This window comes from Lepidothrix coronata, unplaced genomic scaffold, assembly GCF_001604755.1.
Source record: "Lepidothrix coronata isolate B3197 unplaced genomic scaffold, Lepidothrix_coronata-1.0 Scaffold0, whole genome shotgun sequence".
Taxonomy (NCBI): domain Eukaryota; kingdom Metazoa; phylum Chordata; class Aves; order Passeriformes; family Pipridae; genus Lepidothrix; species Lepidothrix coronata.
The window spans coordinates 11,347,767-11,372,585 of NW_016690180.1; the positions used below are offsets into that span (position 1 = coordinate 11,347,767).

General features: G+C 37.6%; 1 protein-coding gene across 8 annotated transcripts in view; it reads right to left on the reverse strand.

The window, feature by feature from the left end:
* TBC1D1 (TBC1 domain family member 1) overlaps positions 1-24,819 on the reverse strand; it is a 124,793-nt gene that overhangs the window by 22,816 nt on the left and 77,158 nt on the right. For 3 of the 8 annotated variants that reach the window (XR_001873021.1, XM_017804186.1, XM_017804128.1), the window contains 7 exons: positions 24,068-24,357; positions 22,212-22,340; positions 19,790-19,909; positions 18,475-18,614; positions 7,722-7,907; positions 4,286-4,447; positions 2,329-2,487 (listed from right to left, as the gene is read on the reverse strand). Coding sequence is in view for 7 of the 8 variants with exons in the window: in XM_017804186.1 (XP_017659675.1) it covers positions 2,329-2,487; positions 4,286-4,447; positions 7,722-7,907; positions 18,475-18,614; positions 19,790-19,909; positions 22,212-22,340; positions 24,068-24,357 (1,186 nt within the window). In the remaining variant the exon portion in view is untranslated. Of the gene's footprint in view, positions 1-2,328; positions 2,488-4,285; positions 4,448-7,721; positions 7,908-10,946; positions 11,066-18,474; positions 18,615-19,789; positions 19,910-22,211; positions 22,341-24,067; positions 24,358-24,819 lie in introns of those variants that run through there. The other 5 variants (XM_017804141.1, XM_017804151.1, XM_017804168.1 and 2 more) reach the window with 5 other exon arrangements.

The following is a 24,819-nucleotide window of genomic DNA, read 5'->3' on the forward strand; positions in this document are numbered from 1 at the left end:
GCAGAACTGATTTGTTTCTGAGTGCCCTGGTGCTAACTTAGCTAAGAATTTTAGCTTTTATTTTGGAGCAAAGACCTCTGTTTTTGCTGAAAAGAGACTCTACCTACTACTTTATTTTTCAAAATGTAATAAAACAAAATATAATTTTCTACTGTGTTTGGCAAATACCCAGTGATGGATGGTTTCCTATACTGATAGCATCTAGAAGTCAGTTTACCCTACCTTACTGAGAGCTGAAATCATTTACTGAACATGACTTCAGGACCTGAAATTCCCAGTGACTGCAGTGGTTGTGCAGGTGGGCTCACAAAATAAATACATACAAAAGCCTTCAGAGAGTTGTGGCTTTTTTCCTTGTCCATGTAATGAAATAATACCATGACATGTAAACTGGGCCAGGAAAGCAGCTGCTGTACCTTACCTCTGCATCCAGATGCACAGTGCTGGCCTCATTTTCAGGAAGCACTATTTATAGCTGAAGATGCATCAGTTCAACTAAGTGTGAGCAATACTATTACAGCTTAGGCTCATATTGTGTTAGCAAGACTTCTTTAACCTAATTTGGGAAAGGTTTTCAAACATTAGAACCATATGTTGCAAGAACATAGGTTTTTATTTCAAGGTAGAAGTGTATGCTTTCAGAAGGATTCTTAAAGGTTTAAGAGATAGCCTGAAGGAACACAAGTCAGAACATGCAAATTCCTTCTAGCTACCTATGTAGTTATGCTGTCTGTTACCACGCAGCACAGCTCTATTTCAATGTGAATCACTAGGAAGTCTTCAGATTCTTAATTTCATCTTGCTGTAATGACAAGGCCCAATCCCTCCCTCAATAAATGGGTTGGCAAACAGCACCTTTGCAAAAACATCTTGTATGAAAACCACCGTGAAGTTACCAATTTGCCAGCACGTGCAGCCATTTGTTTCTACAAGAAGAGCATACGGCTAAGATAGGAATGTATCTGTGTGCAGAACCAGGAAGGAAATACGAACAGCTTGCTGAGCCAGTAAGCCACAGTTTGCTGTATGAGACAACCAAGCTCAGACCGATTGTGCTCCCTACTGTCCAGGAGTTATCCACCCCCTCCCCTCTGCTGAACGTGTTCAAGAGCAGCACAGAGCTGTTCACCTCTTACTGAACCATTTCAGTGCAACAGAATCCCAACCTTCACTGGCAAGGCTCTCAACACCTGGTATGCTGGACCGATAGGTACTTGCTAGTAAGTGATCTCTGGTTGCATGTAAATGCCTCTCTCAAAAACAAAAGACTGTATCTGGCACTGTTCAATCCAGGGGAATTCCTAGAATTGGTATGAAAAGCCTGAAAGGAAGAATTTACCTATGTACAACTGCCTATTCCCAGCTGGTATTAAGGCTCCTTTTGGAGTGTTACTTTCCCAGCACCAAGTCGAAACCTGGCAAGCCTGTAAAGCAGGGGAAAGTGAAGGTGGCATTGACCTCCATCCCTTCCACCTCAGCTTCTGCAGACACACACCTGTTCTATCAGATTCCTGTCTTCTATGCATTGCCTTGATATTTTGACTCACTTTACCAAGGATTGCAAAAAAGGAGAAAATACTTGCTTTACTGTATAAATCTTAGGTCACCATCTAAACCTGACAAATCTTCTAACAGTTCAGTACCCACTGAAAACAGTTTGCACATGGAACTTTTTAAAAATGGGTACTCCCAGACAGCCCTGCGTATAGGTGATCCCTCAACAGGCAAGAAAGGGGAATGAATTTGAGCAATGAAAATGCTCAAATACTTTTTGAGTAGTTATAAAAGGCAGAATCATGAGGTGTCCCTCATGACTATGTACTACTGCTTTACAGAAAAAATGTAAAAGAAAATAATGCAATAGGTATTAATCATTCAGATCAGGTCAAGTACAGCTTTCCCCATAAATTCTACCACATGACATTTGGCTACTTGCATTGCATGACTTCCCTTGATGGAGTTTTTCATGTCAAGTTAATTCAATCTAACTTTGTGATTACAGACTTAAATTGTCCCCCACAACTTCTCAGACCCAAACTGCAAACAGTTCTAACATGCTCTGGAAGACATTCTTTATTTTTTGCCCTTATTAGGGAAGAACATAATGAACACTGAGTTCAGTGTGGGATTATCTCACACACAAGAGGTGGGATCCTCTTGGACGAACATCATCTCCTAGTTTCTCATTTACACCAGATGAAAAGCAGTTCTTACCAACAATCTGTTATTAAATGGTGAAAGGCTTTTTGTGTGTTACCTTGTTTTATTTAATTATCTTCCAGAGACCATAAACCCATTGTTTTAATTTCAGACCATTACTGTACTTACCTAGGTCAATAAGTATTGCATGCTGTTGGGAAGTTAGTTGTTTTAGGAGTTCTTTATAAGGTGTGTCCTTTGGTTGTTGCTTACTTGGAAACTGATGTTTAAGATGGTATTGCTCTGCTAGAAACTTCCATATCTCCCCACGATGGTGACGTGGTACTCCTGATAGAAGAAAGTAATCAAACCAGTAATTTGTACTCCTACTGAGGGTTCAGCTATAGTTGAGCTAACAGCATTGAGGAACTGAAGATCTGTATATGCTAGATAGGCAAGCAGATCCCTATCTGATATCTCCAGTGAACCATAGAAGCAGATCAAACTACAGTGCTTACACTTCCTCAACCACTAAAAGACATCAGCACCTTAACAGGAGAGATTTAAGGCAAAAACACGGGGAGCTGCCTAAGTCTGAGAAGTACTAGAAGAGGCAATACTTGTATCTGAACTGCAGTACTTGTATCTGAAAAGTTTAAGCTTATCTCCCATTTTTCTATGTAAAGTACACAATAAAACGTTGCAATAGAACTAACTCTCACTAACAGAGCACTGACTCTGTTGTTAGGAGTAAGTTTTAGGAAGGTGGGATGCACACATACCAGAAGTATAAACAGGTACAAATGAGATGTGATCTAGAGCCTACAATACAAGGCACATAATCAGATAGCAAGTATTGTATTTCTAGTTTTGCTATTGGTTTGCTGAATGACTGGTACACATAAAAATGTTTTAAAGCTTGAATTTATTTCTCTATAAAAAGGGATGATGCTACTTTCACACAGGTAATGGCAGTCTTCATTTTTATCTATATGTAAAGCTCTGAGAGTACAATTAATTCAGCACAAGACTGGCTCTATTAAATCATCTACACAAGAAATCAATACACTGTTCTTCGGGATGGTATTCTGTCTAATCCATGAGGTACTAGAACCAGCTATTGCAGGTTGAAGCAATTTATGGCTTGAAGTTTTTTTGACTGCTTTTTTCTTTTAGTATACATTTAACTTATGGAGGACAAAAACAATAGGAGAAATCAAAGCTCACACAAGCATACAACTTACACGGAAAGACAACAAAACATATTAGGATTTGATACTGCTAGAAATTTAGACTTACCTAGTCATCTTAAATGGACAGTTTGGTTTAACTTGCTTGTATAATTACATATAGTCAGGTGCAATATTTAAAATATTAAACTTCTGATAGTGGTTAACTCTTGACACTTCCTTTACAAGTTGGAAAGCTTTGTATAGAACTATAAAAAGCTCCTTGGATTAGCCCTCTTCACCACTGGCTACATACAGCACTCAGCATGGTCCTTTGGGACTAACCATGGCACAAATAACATTGAGCAATAACCCAATTTCTTAGAACATTTAAAGAATACCCTTAGGTTATATTACTTTTGATGCAGTGGAGAGAGGTGCTGTTGCTCAGCCCTGCAGTTGTGAGGAAGACTATAAGTGGTATTTCCAGGTAAAATGTGTTGTTAAACTCAGAGAAAAGGCAGCTCTGCAGCGATATCCATGTATACTGTTTGTATGTGGACATGGTACCCAGGCTGGAACAGAGAATTCCCAGATAATAGTGCAGAGGGCTTCCTCAGTTATTTACACAGTAATTTCTTTGGCATTATCCAGGCTTTTTTTCTTTACTTATAACTTTTTATTTATAAAATCAGATCGCAACAATTGCAATACACTGAGGTACTGTACAACTCTCCTGTAAGGACAAACGTTATTAAAAAATGAATTAGCTCCAGTAATACAACTGCAGCTACTCCTGAAAGGGACTGGTATTTGCATTCGCACAGCCATGATGGTACTGAACGTTATTACTTGTTTAGGCAGCAGCCCAAGGAACAGCTCTAGTGAGAACCTGGTTATAAGGAGTGGTCACCCTATTCCTTTTTGAATACAATTTACATGCATTTCAACAACTCAGAATAACAAACTGTGCTTACCTTGCGCAACAGCAGAGTGTATTTTTTCCACATCAAATTTAATCTTTGACCTTCCAGGTGTACTCAACATTTTTTCCCAAATCAAAGTTACATCTTTTAAGCATGGTGTGATTTCTTCGTAGTCAAGTTTCAGACGTCTGTTCTGCAAATTGTTTTCTGAAGCTAGGAAGTGATATCATGAATGTAGCAGTCAATATTATTTACTATTTGTAAAATGGATTAATTTAACTTACAATTTCCTATGAATATGGCAAAGCTTTTAAGTTTTGTTTCTGTGGGGGCATTTTAGTATTATAATGATATGGAAAAAATGGTTTATTAATGGTACTCATGTAAAAACTAAATAATAAAGCATCTTTTGTGACAGTGGATGAATTTGTAGAGGTCGTAAAACTGAAAAAATAGGAGAAAAAAAAGTGTAGTTCAGATGAGATAGAAATATGTCAGTCATCTATTCTTAAAAGGATGAAATGCTGAAAGAAAATGTTATAAGGAAACCAAGATGAAGTTACAAAGAGAGCACTAAGGAGTGACATAAACTGGGGATATTTATGAAGAATTTAACAAAACAGGTATTTCAACTTTTTAACTAGGCTGTAACATGGCTGAGGACTCAATGCACCTAGTTTCAGGACAAGAGCAGCTCTCTACTTGCAAAAATGAGTAGAACAAAAGTTCAAAAGACATTAAAGTCTGAAAAGGTTCTACAGTATTAAACAAAAATTAAGAAGTATTTCTCCTACAAATAACTCGATATGAAACTATGTTTATGAAATAGTGTATCATGAAGTGACCTTTTTTTTTGATTCATTTACTTCTTTGTTGTGATGATGCATTACTGTAATGCTGACAAGATGCTTTTATTTTGAGGACATTCTTGACATACATCATAAGCCTGCTGCTACTTTTGATGATTTCACAGTATGAACTCACAAAATCACACTCCTATGCATTTCAGTCTTGAGACAATGTATGTCAAAATGATATTGTATTATCTTTTGTTAATTTAACTCTCTACTGTTTGTATATTCAATTTCTTTAAATAAATTTACGAAATAGTTAAAGATCACCTGAAATTTACACTGCCCATAATGACATTATCAACACGCTAAATGCAACTTGTTCTAAGATCTGTATCTGCAATTGAGGTTTTTTAGACTATTGAATCCTGAGAGTCATGAAGGGTTACCTTGTCCTGTACTCCCACTGGCTAAACAAGCTTCTAGATTTTAAAAGCTGAAAAAGAACTGTTTATATTTGAGAAGTGTACGTCTTCATCCTGTCGTTGCTTTCGCATGCAAATGACTTCATTTAGTGAGGTTATTCATGTGAGTTATGAGGTTACCTAAGTGTTTGCAAGATCTGGACCTCATAGTCCATGTAAATACAAGCACTCACAGTTTTGTCATCACTGTGTGTCCACACTGAAAGCAATTCTGTCTATCTAAGCTATTTATCAACTTCTTCAGATTTTTGTCAGGTCAAATACAATACATTTATAAATCAGAATATCAAAAAAACCTTAAAACACTGGTGGTATTGTATGAAGATAATTAAAAATGGTATTTAAATTTCAGCTTATATGAAAACAAAGAGAAATCTTTCAATGTTTCATTTTTTGCAAACAAATGTTTTCTGGTGCTTGGTACCTTTTCAATCTTTTCTGCTTTATTCAGTCTTCTTATGCTATATGCAAAAACGTGACAGTGGGACTGAGACGTGAGGACTGAGATGAGAATATGCTTTTATCAACAACCTTATTTAGGTTATGACACTACCCAATTCCCAATATCACACATAAGCCCTATTGGTAAAGATGCTGTGCTCGCTGCAGCACAGTCATCTGTTGTTTTCAAGTATTGTCTCACCATCTGTGATCTAGATGCAGCAGCTACTTAGGACAACTTCCTCACTCCATAGTGCATACAGCACAGCCTGGGTCTTCAGTCCTGCCAACACCTGCCTCATTCATTCATTAACTACCTTTTAGACACGCTCATCTTTATGTATCTGTGATGGTTTTGCAATTTTTTCTTTTGGGTAGACAAATCCGGAGCATTTAGTTAAACTTGTTAAAATGTGTACAGACATTAACGGCCTGAAGTTGCCAAAAACTGGACTGCAGGCTCAAGATTCAGACCATTGGAATACAAGAGAAATTAAAAGAAAATCAGGAGTATAAATACACAAAACGGAGCAAATTTATTTCTAAATGCCATAAAAAAGTTACAGAAGTTCATTTACAGAGCTATTCTAAGCTGAAGGGATTGTATAAATCATTGTTCTTGGTACCTCTTCTCCAGAGGGTCTTGGCATCTGAGTCAAGGACACTGTACATTTGGTATTCACTGCCATATTTTATTTAACTGGATTAACCAGTACACTTGCTGGGAACACCTGTGGAGTTCTTAGGAAACTCAGGTGTCAGGTGTTCTTCACATACCAGGGTGGAACTAAGAGAGCTATAGTGCTGGGAGCAAATAGTCTACAGGTGGGCTAAGTGATTTGGCAGGCCATATCCAGTGTCCAAGAGGTGTGTTCTCTTTGCAATCAGAAGTCTTAGTCCAAGTTTAAAGAAGGATTTCACATTTGGTGTACTGACATTGTCACACAGCTGGGCCCTCTCTCTACACAGTTATTCTTCTTGGAAGACAATCCCTCCTCAAGTTTACACAAAATTAAAGAAGTATTGCCATTTTCATGTCAGGTACCTCCCCTTTCGAGGGTCCGGATGCCTACTACCTTCCTGACATAAAATCAGCCAGATAAACATTTCTGTCTTCATCATGCATATCTTCAAAGGAGAAGCTCTCAAGGGCAATCACTTATGATTCTGCATGCAGCTGCTCTTTATGTGTAAAAATTGCCACCAAAATAGATTCGTTGCAGCTAATTCATCCACAGAAAAATTGTGGTTAGGAAAAACTGCAAATTACAGTTTCTCAAGTGCCTTCTTATCACCCTTCGGACTGATCTAAGTGGGTACTACTGTAGGCACCCATAATTTCAAGTCCACAATCAGCTCCTTAAGAACTTCCATTCAGCCTCAAGACTGGCTAAACACAACATTACAATGACCAATACTTAGACAAGGACCTATGGATGTGAATGTAGAAAATAATTCAGTTCATGATAGAGATAGTGCTGAATTCCTTGTGAGAGCTTCTAGACACCAGCCTAAAAAAGCTCAGCCATGGTAAAAATAAAAGAGGAACCCCCAAGATCAAGTAAACAAATAATATGGTGAAGTGATAAAAAAATAAGTGCCAATTTTCATCTACATTAATGAGTGTTGAGGGAGATACTGCTGACTTGATTAACCTGGATGTTCTTAAAATGTCTCATTAAGGCCTGGTGCAGTCCACTACAAAGGCCATAGAGCAAACCAAAAGGTGAATTTCTTTTGCAGTAAAGTGTAATCAAGAACTTCACCAACCTTGTAACTTCTGGTTTTCCTTCTCCATTCTGAGGAGCAGTATCTGCTGGATAATTGCTTTCTTCCACAGCTCACGTAGCTCATGGGGTGTCCGTTTCCTTTCTTCTTTCACTGGCCCAAAGGGGCCATCTTCACACACTGGTTCCAACGGAGATCTGGGTGGAAGTTCTCCCAATTCACAGTAATCTTTAAAAAAGAGAAGCTGTTGTGAACTACTTAGATGTCATGAACAGGTGAATGAATGGACACAATTTGAAAGACTGCATATACATATATATATATACACACACATCTACATATATACACACAGACACACACACACACACATATATAAGAGGTAGCAGTACCAAGCAAGGTATCCCAAATGACAGTTTCAAGCAGATTTACAAGCTGCTTCTGAATAAGAATCATATTGGCCAAAGCCTAGAACAATTTTTTCTATAACCTGATAAAACCATTGTACCACACACCAAGACCACAGCTTGCTAATTACAGCTTTACACAGAGAACTAAAAAATGCAAGTTTGAGAAATTACAAAAACATAACCTATAGCTGAAACCTGGCATGACTCAAATAGCAGATAAATCTGCACCAATAATCTCTGAAGTGTGCTTAACAAAGAAAACACACACCCTTAGCTGCACAAACACACCACCACCTAAGGCCATACAATGGGATGATTACCGGTTCTTAAAGTAAATAAGCGGAAAGGGACACAGGCATTTAAGATACGTTTGTCTTAAAAAAACTTTGTGTTTTTAACCATATCATAACCTTCTGCACTTTTTCCTTTGCCTTCAGCTGGTCTACCACAAAACGCATCTTTTTCTCAAGCGTGCAAGGTAATTCTAAAAAGACTGAAAACACTACAAAAGAAAGTGAACATTAAATAAATCTCAGGCAAATTGAAAAATCATTTATTTTTAGGGAGAGGGTATACAATATTGTTTTAAGTCAAGTAATGAATATAAGAAGTATAAGCTGTTATACTTTGTTTTCTTAATATCTTCTGTAGTATCACTTAATTTTGTTGTTTTATACAGCTTTTCTGAAGGCTCAATAGTCTTTGATATAACCTGTATCTAGAAGAAAAATTACTCAATTCAACAACTTTAAAATTAATGGGCAAAACAACCAATCTCTTCCTACCAAGTCCCAAATGGAAGGCCATCACAACTGCACTTCTTCACTCAAACAGAATGGCTGTGAAATGGCTCCCTGAGCTATACATGCAAGAAAATGCTTTAAAGTTAGTACAACGAAAACCATTCCCCAGACTCTCCAGCCAAGGAAAAGTACATCTGTGCATGCTATTTCAAATAGCTCCTGAAGAAGGGGAATTCCTGAAGCAATTATTCTGATGGTAGCTCAAAGGTCCATTTCTTTATCACTGACTAGCATAGAGATAAAGATTTTGAATAAACACACACCCATCATCTCATCTCTTCAAAACTAACAAAATAGGAAGGTTTTCATCTCTTCAAGTTCTGCTCAGAATGCCACTAGATATTGACTCACACCGTTCATATGCAGCTATTCTTTTCTTGTTTGTTTGAAGGCACTCACAAAACTGAGCTCAGATGACTAAGAATGGAAATGTTTACAGCTGTTGCCTTCTGCATTTCTAAGTTTTGCCACTGTCAATCTTTTCCCCTCAAAGAGTCAGACAGAAGTAGGGTGGGTCCACATACCAGCTCTTTCCTTATACAACATTTATTTGCTTGTCACCACAGTTAAAGTCACAGGGTAAAATAAACATATAAAAATAAATGCAACATTTTCAGCTAGCAGAACCATTTAAACCTTTACAAACTTGCACTTTGGATATAAATGTGGATACTCATACTTCTTGTACCTATAGCATTTCAGAGAACAACAAACATAATGGGAATGAAAATTAGGCAAAGATCAAACATTTGACACTTTAATGGCAATCACCATTTGTTGCAAAGAAAGTAGGAAAAACTGACAGGTGCACTCAGAAATACAGCTGGTTATGGAAAATATAATACAACAAGAAAATTGTATTATATTCCTTAGAAACTGCAAAACATTAAATTTTTTTCTTTAAGTGGAAAGACTTCTCTATGGTAAGAACTACAATCGTAACAGAGATTTAGGCAAATGTCATCGGGTAGAGAAGGTACACACACTTGATAATTCTCAACTTTTACTGACAATGAAAGGAAAATTATTTTTATTTGACTTCTGGCTTTGATGTAATTGTTATTTTTTATGCACATGCTATACTGTCAGCAATGTTCTGTACATTTTTATGTAGAATTTCTACATTTGTAGCTTTGATCCCAATTTTCCTTAGTGCATATTAAGTAAGATTTTAAGGAAAATAATCTAAAGGATAACGCTGGTAGAACTCCCTTCATGGCTAGGCTTCGCGAACGAAGATTTGGGGAGAACTCCCTTAAGTTGCTTGAATAGTGAACTTAAAGAAATAAAAAGACAATCTTCAAGGGAAGGTTTCATATCCTCTAAGGCTGCACAAAATAACGGCACCATAAGAAAGAGGAATAAACAAAAATGGTCCCCAAACATCAACGCAAAAGGTAAAAGTGACCCAGGTAGGAAAACCCTTATCTACTGTACACTGTCTGTGGTCTATTCATGTCTTAAATTCATGTTACTCCCCATAGCACCCAACATAGAATGTATGTGCATCTTGGGGGAAACAAATCTCTTCTCATCCTACATATTCTCTCAGTGGTTTATAGCTCTCTTTTAGATTCAGATGTGTATTCTGGTTTTTTGTATGTATATATGCACATATGTTAGAAAATAATAGACTACAGATACAGCTCATGACTACCTACTTGCAAAAAACCCCCCAAAATTCAAAAAAAGAGGCTGGCAAAACACATGCAAGCAAATGGATTAAACACATCTAGAATCTTCTGTCCTTTAATGTACACATCCCACTTCCCCAGTATAAATTTTACGGAATGGTTTTAAAGTACCAAATTAACAAGTTTATCAGAGATGCTACTCACAGTCCTGCAGTGATCAACCTGTGGCAACACCTGAACTGCTGTAAAGCATTAATTACTGAAGACCACAGTCCTGTTTCCATTTAGGCTGAAAATTTCTTGTCTGTTACTGACTAACCTGATAAGATCAGTATTCATTAAAAGAAATAATAATTAAGGCTATAAAAGAAAACAGAAAGGTTAAAATTCTATAAGCTTAACAATTATGATTACCAACGCTACCTCTAATTCCTCTGTGAAGAGTACTATGCTTGATTTTGCCTTCCAGATGGCAGTTCCTTTTCTATCTTTTCTTTTTCTTCTTATCACTTGTGGACATTTATCAGAAAGTCTAAAGTCTACTCTGATAAAGTGCAACACATTCAAAACCTGCCTTCCCTCCCATCTGCATGCTGGCATGAGGCGGGATTTACAGAATGCAGAATGAACCTGTTTAACTGCTCAGGTGGCCTGTCGGAAGTCTGGAGAGTTGCATCAGCTGTTTCGGCTGGTAAAGAACGGGGGAAGGTGGAATGTGAAGGTAATCCCTCAAAGCAAAGTAAAAAACCCAGACATTTGGTAAGTCAACACTAACCCATGTCCATGAATACACCCAGCTTCCAGATCCAGAACAGACAAGAGTAGAAATACTGTAACAAGAAACTGAGTATTGCATTGTTATGCACAACCCAATATGGAGCAGAGAAAGCAAGGCTAAATAGTAGAGCAGTTCAGCTGAACGTAACTAGGAGCTCACATTCCACTGAACCAAACAGCCATGTGTTAAAACCCAAGCAATGTGCAGCCTTCAGAACTTTTATGAGATTAGTAAGTAAACTTAAACAGGATCTGAACACTTCAGTGCACACTGAAAGACTGCTTCCCTGTTCACTTGCCAACCTTTTGTTGACTCCTATTCCATGTTTGACCTGTACCCCTTTCAAATATATTGCTTCCTTTCCTGCAGCTTCCCTATAAAATTCTACCATCGTAAATCATACTCCTAAAAGGCAACCGCACTTCTATTCTTTAAGGTTCGGGATTTGGCAAGTTGACTCAATAACTATTAATATATTTTATAAATATGCAGGTTATTTTCCATTTGAGGTTCATACTTGGGCTACCCTTCAGAACTATTCTTCTGCACAACGCAATCCTACAGGTCTATGGGTCCAAACAAAGTATTCCTTGAGAAACAGTGCAGTTCATTTGGGAAAGTCACCAGCTTTCCTGGGCTTGTGAGAACTTCTGCAAGGTAATGAACTGCAGATGACACTGCTCATGAACCAGGTGAAAATGTACCAGTGCATCCATTCATACCTCAAAAGCACTCCTCTTATGCTTTCACCACTTATAACACCCAAAAAACTGACAAGGCCAATAGGAACAATGGACTGAAGTGGAATTTGTTCAAATCCATCCATTTATTTATGAAGCTGCTGGCCTCACATGGCAGTGCTTCAATCCTAAGGTGCAGAGTATCCCAACACTCTGAAAGGATCAACAAATGCATTACACAAAACTCTTATGTGCCAAGATACATACAAAACAAAGTACAAAAGATTATGAACAAACTGTCATGACATATTACTATCAGGGACTACACTAAAGAAAGTTTGTACATGAAAAGCTAGTGAATGACTGCAGTAGTAATTAAAACAGAAAATATCTGACTGGTAGGGACATGAACAGGGAAATTTCATTTGTAAATGACTAGGGAAAAATAATTTATCAAATTTTTTTTTATTCTTATTCAATCAACCTCAGTATTAAACAAGACTTTCCAAAAACAAGAAAGACAAAAGGAAACCCACTAAAAGAAATCACTCAAGGTAAAAAGAACAATAGAAGTGACAAACCCACCTAAAAGCCTATATTTTAAAAACATTCTTTCAGAAGCACTTAGTCTAACCAACCTCGACTAGCAAAAACTACGTGATAAGATTCATCTTTGACTAGAAACTGCAACACTTGAAGTAGAAAGGAAGGGCTAATAGGGAGGAGGCTCAACAGTAATGCATTACTCCCATCCTTACTATGGAGTTGCTTTTGCCCATGGCCCTCTACATGCCACGTTTACTAGTCACATCTGCTCTCCACAGTTAAAAAGCCAGGCAAGATTTGGTAAGAATGTGGACAGAAGGATCCATTAAGCATTTTATTTACTGCATTACATTATTTTTCTTTGTTGCATTTCAAACTTTAGAAAATTCAGCTTGGCCATCAAACAAGAGAACCCTCACAGTCATGTAAGATTCAATTGCCAAAAGAAAATACATCAACAACATCCTTAGTTCTCTTCAGATCTTCCATTCAGGTAAAGCAACACCTTCTTTCATATGTAGTATAGAATAAAAGAGGAACTGCAAACTCCTATAACCAAAGATATAATAGTCCTATTATTTTACACAGATGTCTGGAATACTTAACTTCATAAGCAAATGTGGTAACATGACCAGAAGCCTTCTGTTACCAAAAAGCTTCAAATACAGAATCACAAGAAGCAACAAGTTCTTCTAGTCTGACATACAACTTAAAGCAATGGCTGAATGAGGAATTCTTGAAAAATTGTGTATTTTAATACTGTTGATTAAAATCAGTTCTGAAAGATGCTTTGTTTTTTCTTTTAAATCCAAGAACTTCTTAAAAAATAAGCACTACCTCCCAATTAATCCCATTTACTAACATTATCAAGCCCTGAGAAATAAATGCCCTGATATATCCATGGGCACAGAAGCCATCAAACATTAAACATGTACTTATGGGTTACAGTCAAGCTCCTGTTCTGCAAATCAAGATTACGAGCACATATTTACTCTGAAAGGAACAGAACTGAGTAATCAATTCTAACCGACTGGATTTATTACAGGATTGAAAAAAATAGTAATTAGTTAATAATTTTGTTGCTAAAAGAGCATCATTAAAACAGTATTGGCAAACACATTAGAAATAATTTACACCCCATAAACATTCTAAGCACATAATGCTAAAGCAACAGTTTACAGTACTTACAATACTACTACAAAATTATTTAAAAAATTTTTGCTTAAATAATCTAGATATATAACTCTCACCACAAAGCACATAAACAGATAGGTAGGTGCTAACTACAGCTGGTTTCAAGAATAACAGTTCTTCAAATCCAAACTTTTCTTCAGCACTTAGGAGTGCTGAAGTTGGATACCTCTGTCAGAGACTGAAACCAAATTAATTTTAATTAATGAATCAAGTTAATTTTTCTGTACAGAGATAATTGCACTTTCTAAAATAATTCTTTTTTTCTGCAAGTAAAGCTGTAAAATACTATGTAGTTCTTTTGGCTAAAGTTCCTTCTTTTTTCATCTGAATCTATTTTTTGACTACTGCTAAGTAATACCAGGTATCTCATTCCTCTGAATTCAGTTTCTTTCACTGTTCAACAGGTAACTCCATCACACACTGCCCACTTCAAAACAAATCCCCATTCTCCAATCTAAAACTGACACAGCTGCTACCAAAATCTTGCTGTGTACTTCCAACACACCTCCCTCAGCAAGAAAGCTCTGATAAACACCATCACTTTCCCACCATGTACTTCAAAAACTATTCACACTCCCTTTAAATCTAGCACTTGACTCTGCTGGGAGTTTCTGACAATCTGCAAAACAGTTCTCTTACTATGACAAATTCTGAACAGTCAGTATGTGAAAATTGTAGTGAAAATCGTCCACTGCACAGATATTTGTAGATGCTGAATAAATAATGTATGTGAATATCTTGCTGCACTGCAGTGCAAGGTGAAGTTTCATAATCAGTCTACACTGACGTAAGTGTATCCTGCTCCTAAGCAGAGTAAGAGCACCCACCCTCACCTTCCAGACACCTGTCCCTTCCTGCTCTACTGCTCCTGTAATACCCTGAGTGGGACCAGAAAACTGGTACAATTGAAAATCATGGGGTTTGAGTGTGTCCATACTTCAACTGGTTTAAAATGATTACTGAGTTGTTAGATTCACCTTTTTACCAGTGATCAGAGAACTAAAGAGTCCTGGACCATTTGCCAAAGAATGTGGCTCTTCTTAGAGTGATCCCACAGAAGTAGGAACATCTGCCTGAAAGTAGGGTGGGGAGGTATAAAGGTAAAAATCAAATAACTGAAGACATTAAGTAGGAGAGACAGAGCTTTAAAAAAAAAGACGACAAATGAAAACCTTATTTCAAAAGAAATACTTTCCCTGTATTGTATTGTATCTGTATTGTAACAGATCAAAATGTGATCCATTTTGTGAGTGACCTCTGCTCCCCTTTTATTATCTTTCCATTTTTCAGGACTCAACACTCATTACACTCCCACAAATAAATAAAAAAGAAAAATATCCGAGGACAAGACCCTATGTCTCAAGGTGGCAGTGAGAGAAACGCTGCCCCCTGGTGCTCCACACCACTTGCAGCATCACAGCCATTCCATGGGAAGTGGCTAACGGCAGATGAGGTTGGGTAGTTTGAGCAGTAGCTTGCCACAATAGAACAAGCATAATTTAGCACTCCATCCCCCAGTTATCAGCTGTAAAGCATTAAAAGTCTCTATAGATCATTTCACCTATGCAGAAAATCCTTTTTAGATTTTCAAACTGGAGATCAGCCTCACCTTGAGGCTCACCAGAGATGATCTGGCTGTTCTGCCAGGCAGCAATTGCATATTAGTTCTCTGCTTCATTGTAAGGTTATGTACAGAAGCGGGGAAAAATAGTGGGGGGAAGGGATAGTGGCAGCACCAACAAGCAGGAGGTGGCCAAAGAATGGCCTGTATGTGGGACATGGTTCCTATAACAACCAAAAGTAACCGTCTCTGTATGAGGCCTTCTGTTGCCTCAGAGCGCTCACCTTGCAGAGCATGCCTGCATTAGTTCAGTTGTCAGGCAAGGAAAGAATCTCAACTGGCAAAAAAAAATTATTTTCCAGTGTATGTATCTATTTGCAATATTTTTCTTTAATTCTACTGATTTAGGACTGTTTTTTATTTTACTCCCGAACTAGTAAAAAATTAACACCCTCCTTCATGTATAGTAACACCCTCCTTCATTTTAAATAATGGTGTCTGCAAAACACAGTGTGCTCTCTGCCTGGTAATACGTGATGCAACTCCCAAAGCACAGCCAGTTACCATTTTTCTCCAGCTGAGCTACAGGAAATGAAATTCAACTATTTATAAGCATTTCCTAAAGAAGTAAAGGATCCAGAAGTGCAATACAGTGGGACTCAAAGTGCTGTTTAGGCTGTTCAAGCTTCAAGTGGAAATTCAGCCGTTACAAATTTCCTAAGTTCAGAACCTGGAAAGAGTAAGCTCAAAATTTCTGCAAAAGCTATGTACCAGTGGTGGGTCTTCTTTTCTTTTTTTTCTTTGAACTTTTAGTAAACACACCTTCATATCCTGCTGTGTTAACTACACAGAGAGTAGCAATGAATATGATCTTGAGATTTAGCTCACCTCACTTGCCTGTATAAATGGAATCACAAATGTCAGAGTCTAGGTTTTTCTGTGAGTATAAAGCTTAAAGTTGTCTCTATCTCTTGTGACAGCTTACACATGCATATTTACTCATTACAAACCAAAGAAGTTACAACCACTGAGCAGTTTCATTTTGTTGACAGTGCCTGCCCACACGTGCTCAAAGCTATGCATAGTTCGGGCATACTGGTGGATTTTACATTTAGTACAAAGATTAGTAAAGCAGCCTAGGCTAAACTTGAAAAACTTTATCATCTCTGACTCACAGAGAACTGGGTCTTTCAGATGAATTACTTGCTTTTAAACCACTCTTCAGCTTTTTTCCTTACTGCTCTCCTGCAGAGTACTCTGGAGTGGCGCGTTGGCTACTGCACTTGAATGGAAATACTGGTCGGTGGAGTCAGAGCCTATAAAGGGATGATGATCACAGATGTTCTTATTTCCCTCTCTTCATGCTTACTTCTGCAGAACATGACAAACTATTTTATCTTTAAAACCTTCTTTGCCCTCTCTCCAATTTGGCTGAACTTGATCTTTTGGTGATACATCAGCTGTTTATACAAGTTAAAGGAAATTAGTCTAAAAAGAGCAAGAAAGACTTAAAAAAAAACAATATGAAAGAAAAGCAAGATGATGAATGATAGGTAGTTACATTTACTTTGGAACTAGAGATGTTACTTAGTTAACTGTGCTGGTGAGTCCAATGTAAGATCAGCTCTCTTAAAGGCTACAGAGACTGGATAATGAGTGAGTATCCATTACTACCAGAAATGTTCCAGGAGATGCATAAAACTCCAAATGGAAAAATCCAGTATTCGTTATAAATAATTTTTAAAAGCCCCAAACCCTAACACTTAGTCTTCTTCTTCTGTTCATAAATTAATAATGTGCACTGAAACAAATACAGAAAAAGAAAAGAGTGAAGACCAAATATTTTAAATTGCTCCTCCTATTAATAGCACATCCTGTTTTCCATTTTGGCCACACTTGTTTCTCCAACTATTCTGCTTACCCAGCTGTAGGTTGTTAAGATTTTATCTTGCAGCTATTATATCTCAGAGGAAATGCTTGGATAGGCAATTTAGGTGGTTTTTTTTTCCCCCATTTAATATGGGAAGGTTTTGTGGCTTTAAAAACCAAGTAACACTATTTCCAGTCACAAAGAGATGCATCAAACCTGCAAAAACAGAAGTTTTACAGAACAGCTGAGGTTGAACAGGCCTTTCACATGCCTTTAAGTACATGAGAGCATTTCACATGTGTGTTTACACACCATGCTCTTGAGATCAGTTCACTTTGAAGTACACTAAATTTGAGAGGCACCTGTGTCCATATACAGCTTTCCTCACTGTCAGTCAAATTATATTGCAAGCAGTGTGTTAATGACAGAAACAATTCTGTTATGTGCTGTGTCAAATTAATCAAGGCCTCACTTGAAGATGCATTAAAAAACATCTCAGTGACATTAGGATGGTTACTTTTCACTGCATTTACAATCATGTACTGTTCCTTCCTGTTTACTAACACTTTTTTTTATTTCTTATACAAAGGCCTTAGAGATTAGCCAGAAGTTAGAGCTTGCAGAGCTCATGCTATGAAATTCAAACTTTACTGAGCCAGAGACCATTACCTACGAGTTTTTGTCAGGCATTCTTGGCCTCAGCATATGCTGTACTGTTTGTCTTACATAAAGTAGGATGCATAAAATGATGCACTGCATGCTCATGTGCAGTGATTTTCCTCTAGTCTGTGGTTCTTCATCTCTAAAGAATTTCAGGAAATAAATATGAGAACAGTGGATAACTATAACTCAAGTGGCAAATGTCACAGACTGGAGCAGCACACACGAGGACAAATTCAGCCTGGTATGCAGAACTCAACTGAGGTCATAAAAGGAATCTAATTCCTTCTGCTAGGCCTGGATTAATCTATTATGTACTTCTATACTGCAACACGGAAAGATGAAATAGAAGCATCATCTTTTCTTCAGAGCAATACTCAGTGATACATTTTTTTCCCAGAACTCATTAAAATAGTACACATAAAAACAATTCCTTCTCTGGCTAGTTAATGCAACACAATAGGAACAATGTTACATATGAAGCTGAAAAGTAAAAACTCAACAGCCGATGAGCTCAGCATGACCAAAAGGCAGGTGGGAAACTGCGACGGTTCCAACAGAACACCAGACAAACATGTCCACTCAGTAGACAAACTGATTCACACTTCACAGACTACATACAGTAATCAGTCCATGGAAGCAAATAAACCCAGACTTATTACCATCATATCGGCTGGGAGAATCACATGCTTTCTGAGGGGTTGCCACTCGCAGGAATATCTGCTGCCTCCATGAATGCCTTCGAGTCCTTACAGGGCTCTCCGCATCAGCGGCCTGCTGGCTGTGTTTGGATTCGTAGTCACTAAAATTGCAGAACATAAGAGAGCTCATGAGTAGGTTACCTGAATCTGCTTGTAGCAGTGACATAGTCAAAGACACAACAAAGCCGTGCAGTGTGCTGAGTACATGCTGTGGCAAGCTCTTCGTGTTAGGTAGGTGAAGCTTGCTTTGTGGCAGCAGCTCGTACAACACTGCAAACATCAGTGAGGTTCACAAACAGGAGCTGGCAGCTCTGTGCAATCTGCTTTCTCTGGTTTTAAATAATTTTCAGTTTTCTTTGTAGCAGTGCAGTAATCACAACATATTAAAGACACATACACAATAATGTAGCTTTACTGTTATGCTATTTACATGCCATCCACAAAATCTAGCAAGTATTCATACGAGACACAAAAACTTGCTGATAACTTTTATCAGCACATCAAGAGGCTTTATAAACACCAACTAAACTTGCAACCTTCTGTGAACGGGGTATGCAATATATTCTTTCCCAACACAGATTTGGAACAAAAATTTTAATCTTTGTGTTCACAAGTCTACCTTTGAAATAAGCAGCAAACTTGGTAACAGTGTCCAGGAACCTTTGGTATTACTCCTTTGATGTAATCCACACACTCCATACAGAAGTTTTTATTCACAATATTAAATGAAATTGTAAACAGCAACTCTGTTTTCCTATCCTACTAATAACTTTCACCTGTTACAACTGGAAACTATTCACTGCTTTATTCCAGCCATTGGCTAAATAGTTGCATGTCTCTGTTGAAGCTGAAAGGGGTAAATGAAATTCAAGTAGCTTTGGCAGCAATAGGCCGGAGCATTTTACAGGTCATCCTCTCCTCCCAGTCTGAGGACCCTAACATTGCTCAGGACGAATCATGTATATTTCCTTAACTGAAAACTGTCCTTTGTCAGGAATAATCACAGGAGTACACAGATGGAAGTTGTATGACCATTGCAACAATGCATGACCATTGTATGAACATTGCAACACCAAAAACGGCTAAAATCTATTGTCTTAACGGAAGAGCAGTCTGGGATAGCTTCATCTTTTTGACAGCAATTACATGCAGAATACATATACATGAACTGTTGCACAAATCACGTTTTGCAAGTGCAAGAAGCATTTGAAATATTTCAGACAAAGAAACCTTTGAAAATACAGTTTTATCTCCAGGCTTTAAGGAAGAACCCTACCTTGTTGTGCTCCTAAAGTCAGAGGTGTTATTTTCATCTACAGGAGCCAGAAATTTTAAGAAATTTGGCACAGAAGAGGAAGAATGAAGCTTTTTCCTTAAGGCAGTACGGTAGGAGATGCTGAGAGTGCAGTTGGGAAAAGTATAGTTTAGAACAAAGAAGTATAAATCCACAGAATAAAAATAATACACATTTCTAAGTTTCAAACAAAAAACAGCTAAATCCTGAAGGCCTGAATACCAGCCAAAGTCAAAACTGAAGCTGCTAACAAAGTGCTACTTTGAAATACATATTTGTTTGGGAAAACTAATATGTTCCAATATATATAAATATATTTCCAGTAAAGTTATTATTCTTTGCTACATCCCAAGATTTCAGTGCATGTTTCAAATAAATTTCTTTAATCTATTAAGAACCAATGCCAACTTTATCATTGGAGATTTACTTAAATATCAGTTTCCATGACTGACTAAGTTTGGGGGAAAAGGTTATGAAAAGTTGACAGTGACAATCTTTGTGCTGGCAAAGGAAAAATAAGACTTTGGCAAAAAACATTTTGTAAAGCATTAACAGGGTTTTATTCGGACAAGCTTGGAACTTTTCACTTAAAAGCTGAGCCTTCTGACTAATCATTCAGGATTGTAGCTCTATTTATGCAACAGACAGGAGTACTAATCAAATGTCACGATCAGTCTTCTGGTCTTTTAACATAACAACTCCCAAATATACTCAGGAGAAGGTTAATAGAAGGAAATAAGAACACCTCAGACAACGAAAAGTTTTTGCATGGAGTGAAAACATAGAAAACTACTTGGCTGATGATACTGAAGACCGTTCTTCAGAAGAGTACACAAAACCACGTAAGTAGGAGAATTTACTCCTGAAAAAGTAAGTTTAAGAAATAATTGCTTTCAATAAACCATAATGATATATCGGGATGGCTTTTAGCTCTGTTTCCTGAAGATGTGAATGGAACAGGGGGGATACTCTGGGATAATCACCAGTATGAAGCGAAGCAGGTTCTTTAGTAGCTGGTACAGAGACAAAGATAAGGCTTCAGCATGGTGTGCCCTGCAAACAGGGTTCACTTACAATCCCAGTGTAAATCCATCACAGTTACATGGTAATTCCACTTATAGAATAGAATCAACTTGGGAAGCTTGACTGTATTGATTTAAACTCATTAACCCATTTGATATCCCTATCAATTTCCATTTTCAGTCTTGTTGCATAGATGTTCAATATGGTATATCCTTAAATTACAAGGAAAGGGAAGGAGAAGTTGCATCTGTGTGCACAGAACCATTAACAAATCTACTTGGAAAAATCTACTTTTGAGAAGTTAACCTTCAGGATTAAAGTAAGTCTTACTAAACTGAAGAGTATATCAGGGCCATATCCTGCCCTAAGCTATATCATACTTCTGAGGTAAAGTTAAATTAAGGGATAATAGTTAGTACTCAGCAAATACAACTGAAGAAACTGGTGAAACAAGATTCTCAGTTGACTATTTTCCCAGGTTCAGAAAAATCAGCACCTTGGAGAAACAGGAAACTTTCACCCAAGAGAACAAAAACGAACAATAAACAGCAACAGCAATAAAAATTGCTTGCCAATGGCCAGTGACTGTTGGCAGAGCTTCCAAAACATTTGGTTTCATTAGCCTTTTGAGCTAAAATAAGCAGTTTTAGCTCAAGGGGTTAAGAAGGGGTTTCACAGTTCACGATTTTTAGGGAGCTACTTAATTTCAGATTCTCAGGGAAACGAAGAGTTAATGTCCTTTTCTCAACATTCTCTATATGTATTTTAATTCTATGAAAGGAAACATAGAAAAGTATAATTTGATATTGCTGAAAGTAACCAAGACAAACATGTAAGCTGATGGGTTGAGGGTTTTTTTGGTCTTGGGTTTTTGTTTTATGAGGAGTGGGAGTGGTGGTGGGGATTGTTCGTGGGGGGTGTTTTTGTATCGGCTCTCCATAGTCCTGCTACTTCTTGCCCCTTTCAGTCAACTTGGTGAAATAGCCTTTAGTGTCAGGCACAAAATAATATGTGTTACCATAAACAAAGCAGAACGGAACTGAGTGATTCAGGAAGGACAGAGTGAGCTCAGGTTCTTGGCAACTTATCCCTCACACAGTTTAAGGAGTGCTGCTGTCTGCTGCATAACAACAAATTGCTTTGGAGCAACTGGCTCTAGAGAGCGAGCCGGTGTCTGAAAGAATTTTATTGGTTAAAACAACAAATGATGTAATTAGCTACTATATTCAGTAGCGGAACAGTTAAAGGGTTCCCTCTCCCATAAAAATCTACCAACCTTTGGTCTATATTAAATTATTTTAACTATTTATGCTATAGAATTTCATACTTATGACATGGTAAAAGAAATCCTACCCCAAACTAGTTGCAGGTGCTAGCTCACCTTTTTTGTGCAAAATGCCCACTTTGTTCTCCACTTGAATTATGCCTTAGATATTTAAAAAAGTTGGGTGAAGAGGCTGAGGGATTAAGACGAGCTAGAGTAGGAGAACGTGCAAGTTGACCAGAAGAACTTTTAGATTCGCCGACAAATTCGTTCGAACCATATAGTGGGATTCCAACCAGAGTGATGGAGTTGAGGTAGCACAAAGAACAAAAGAGTAAGAAAGGAAAGAAAGGGGAAAAAAAAGAAGTGAAATTCCTTCTCTAATCTTTGAAAAAGACCCAGCATATATAAATGAGACATTTCCTATGTTTTTCACAGTTAATGCAGTAACTTAAGAACATGAACATTTTAACCCAATTAGCAAAATCCCAAATAACACATTTACAGGCTTCATCAAGGCATTTTAGCATATGACTAAATTAAAATGCACAAAAACCTGGCACTGAAGGTCTCATTTCTTTTTCCTTGTATGTGTTTCCCCTTGATTTCTATGATAAAGTCAGGCATATGATCAAGAGTTCCAATGGATAAGAAGTGAACTGCTACAGGAAGAACTGAATTTATTTCTACTTTGAAAACAATTTATGAATTGAGGTAAGCTGTTCAAAAACACTCATAAAACAGTCAAGACTTTTAAAAGTCTGTAATTCCAGTGATTTTTGAGAACTTTAAGTATATTGTAAGTTTTCCATTTCCTTTGTTTCTATACATTTGCTATGAAATGGAAGCAACAGGGATTTCTTTTGGATTTGAGTTATATGAGGGAGTAGGCACACTCAGGTCTTACTAAAAATCACATGACCAAACCCAAATAGAAATAACCAAGGAAATGAAAAATATACTTAATTTCTAGCTGCATTCCTATAATAAGGTAATAAGTCATTAAACTAGCAGCTACAAGCATCAGGGAAGCTCTTGTGAAGATAACAGACCAACAACAAGTCCTAAACTGCACTAGAAAAACATTCTAGTACTTTAAAATTAAAAAGGTTCAAAAAAGGCACAAAGAGGCAAGGCAGGTTATGTTTTCTTTCAAATACTATAATTCTCTTTTTTTTCACTGTCATCACCCATTTCAGGCATGTTCGTTTACTGCCCCGCCTCCTGTAGGAAAAAATGAGGTGGAGCACATAGAGATTTCCTACTAACTTGTGTAAATGAGCAGTGTGGGCAGTAAAACAGAAGCCTACAGACAGAAATGTTTCCATAGTAATTTGAAAAAGCTAGATAGAAGGGTGGGAGAAAACCGACATAAAGTTAAGAGTGGACTAGAGATGCAGAGGCATCCACTGAAGGAGGACAGCCTGAAGAATATTAGCATTAAGGCAAGCAATAGCTTGTTTTGGTGAGTAAAATCTAAATATGCTCATTGAAAAGCTAGACAGGAGCCTCACCTCTACCAATAACTAAACAATTTATGTCAGTTTAGTGTGCTATTTCAAAGTCACATATGAATTCACCAACCAGTAAGGTTTTCAGGATCAGAAAGGCTACTGGATTTTTCTCTCTAAATAGACCACAAGAAATAGCATTTATTTATACTGTTCACAGATAAAAAAACCCAAAAATTAATGCTTGCACAAATATAACTGAACTGCTTAGGAGCAATCCTATTGTGCTTACCAGTAGTTTTGTGTCATATACTATGGAACTACACATCTCATGTGTTCTCTTCCCTGTGGAGCAAACAGGGCTAAAAGTCTTTTTAAACAGAATACCCACAAACCTCCAAAGAGTGACACACCACTGCAACACATTTCTTATCCATTAAGAGGACATACCTGGTATGCAGTCATCATCCCCAAATATGCCCTCAACAAATGAAATCATAGCCTGCTTTTAATAAGTCTTACTTTCTTTTGTGAGGAGTCTCTGTGCTCACTGAGTGATACCTCATAAGTTTCCTCTGAGGAACAGACGGTGATGTTTCAACAGGTGCCAGAGATTCCTGGCTTTTAGTTGGCAAATGGCTTAGAGTGTTTGCTCGCCTCCGAAAGCTTTGCTGAGGTAACGTAACAGACTGATCAACAGGACAATCCTCTGTGATGCTGGAGAGATCACCCACCGATCCACTGGTCTTGACAGCGCTTCCTATAGGAAGGGTAGGAAGTCCGTCTTTCTCCTTTTCACACAATGATGGTTCCTAGCAGCACAAGAAAGAAGGTTATCAATATGTGGGTTTAGAATCCAGCTTTGACATTGCCTTAGCGTGTCATTATTCACATCCCACAGAGACCTACTTCAAACATGCAACATTTTTATCAAGATAGCTCAAAGAAAGATGTTTGATGTTTTATGTCTTTGTTATTCATCACGGATGTCAACAAAGAAGAGTCTTTATTTTCCAGAGAAAAAGTAATTTTGAGAGCAATAGTATGTTCATTACAGCTCAGAAGAAATGGGGTCAAAACAAAAGGATGAGGGTTTGGCTAACAGTGAAAAGGGTGGCATTGCAGAGTACTGTACATTTAGGATGCCATCTAACAGTTCCTTGTCTAGCTGAAGATTCACATAAAGAACTTAATCATAGGACTAGATGCCTGTTTCAGTCCCAAACCATGCATTTTCTTCATTCCCCACCTTGTGTGTTTCTGGCAGTCAGCCA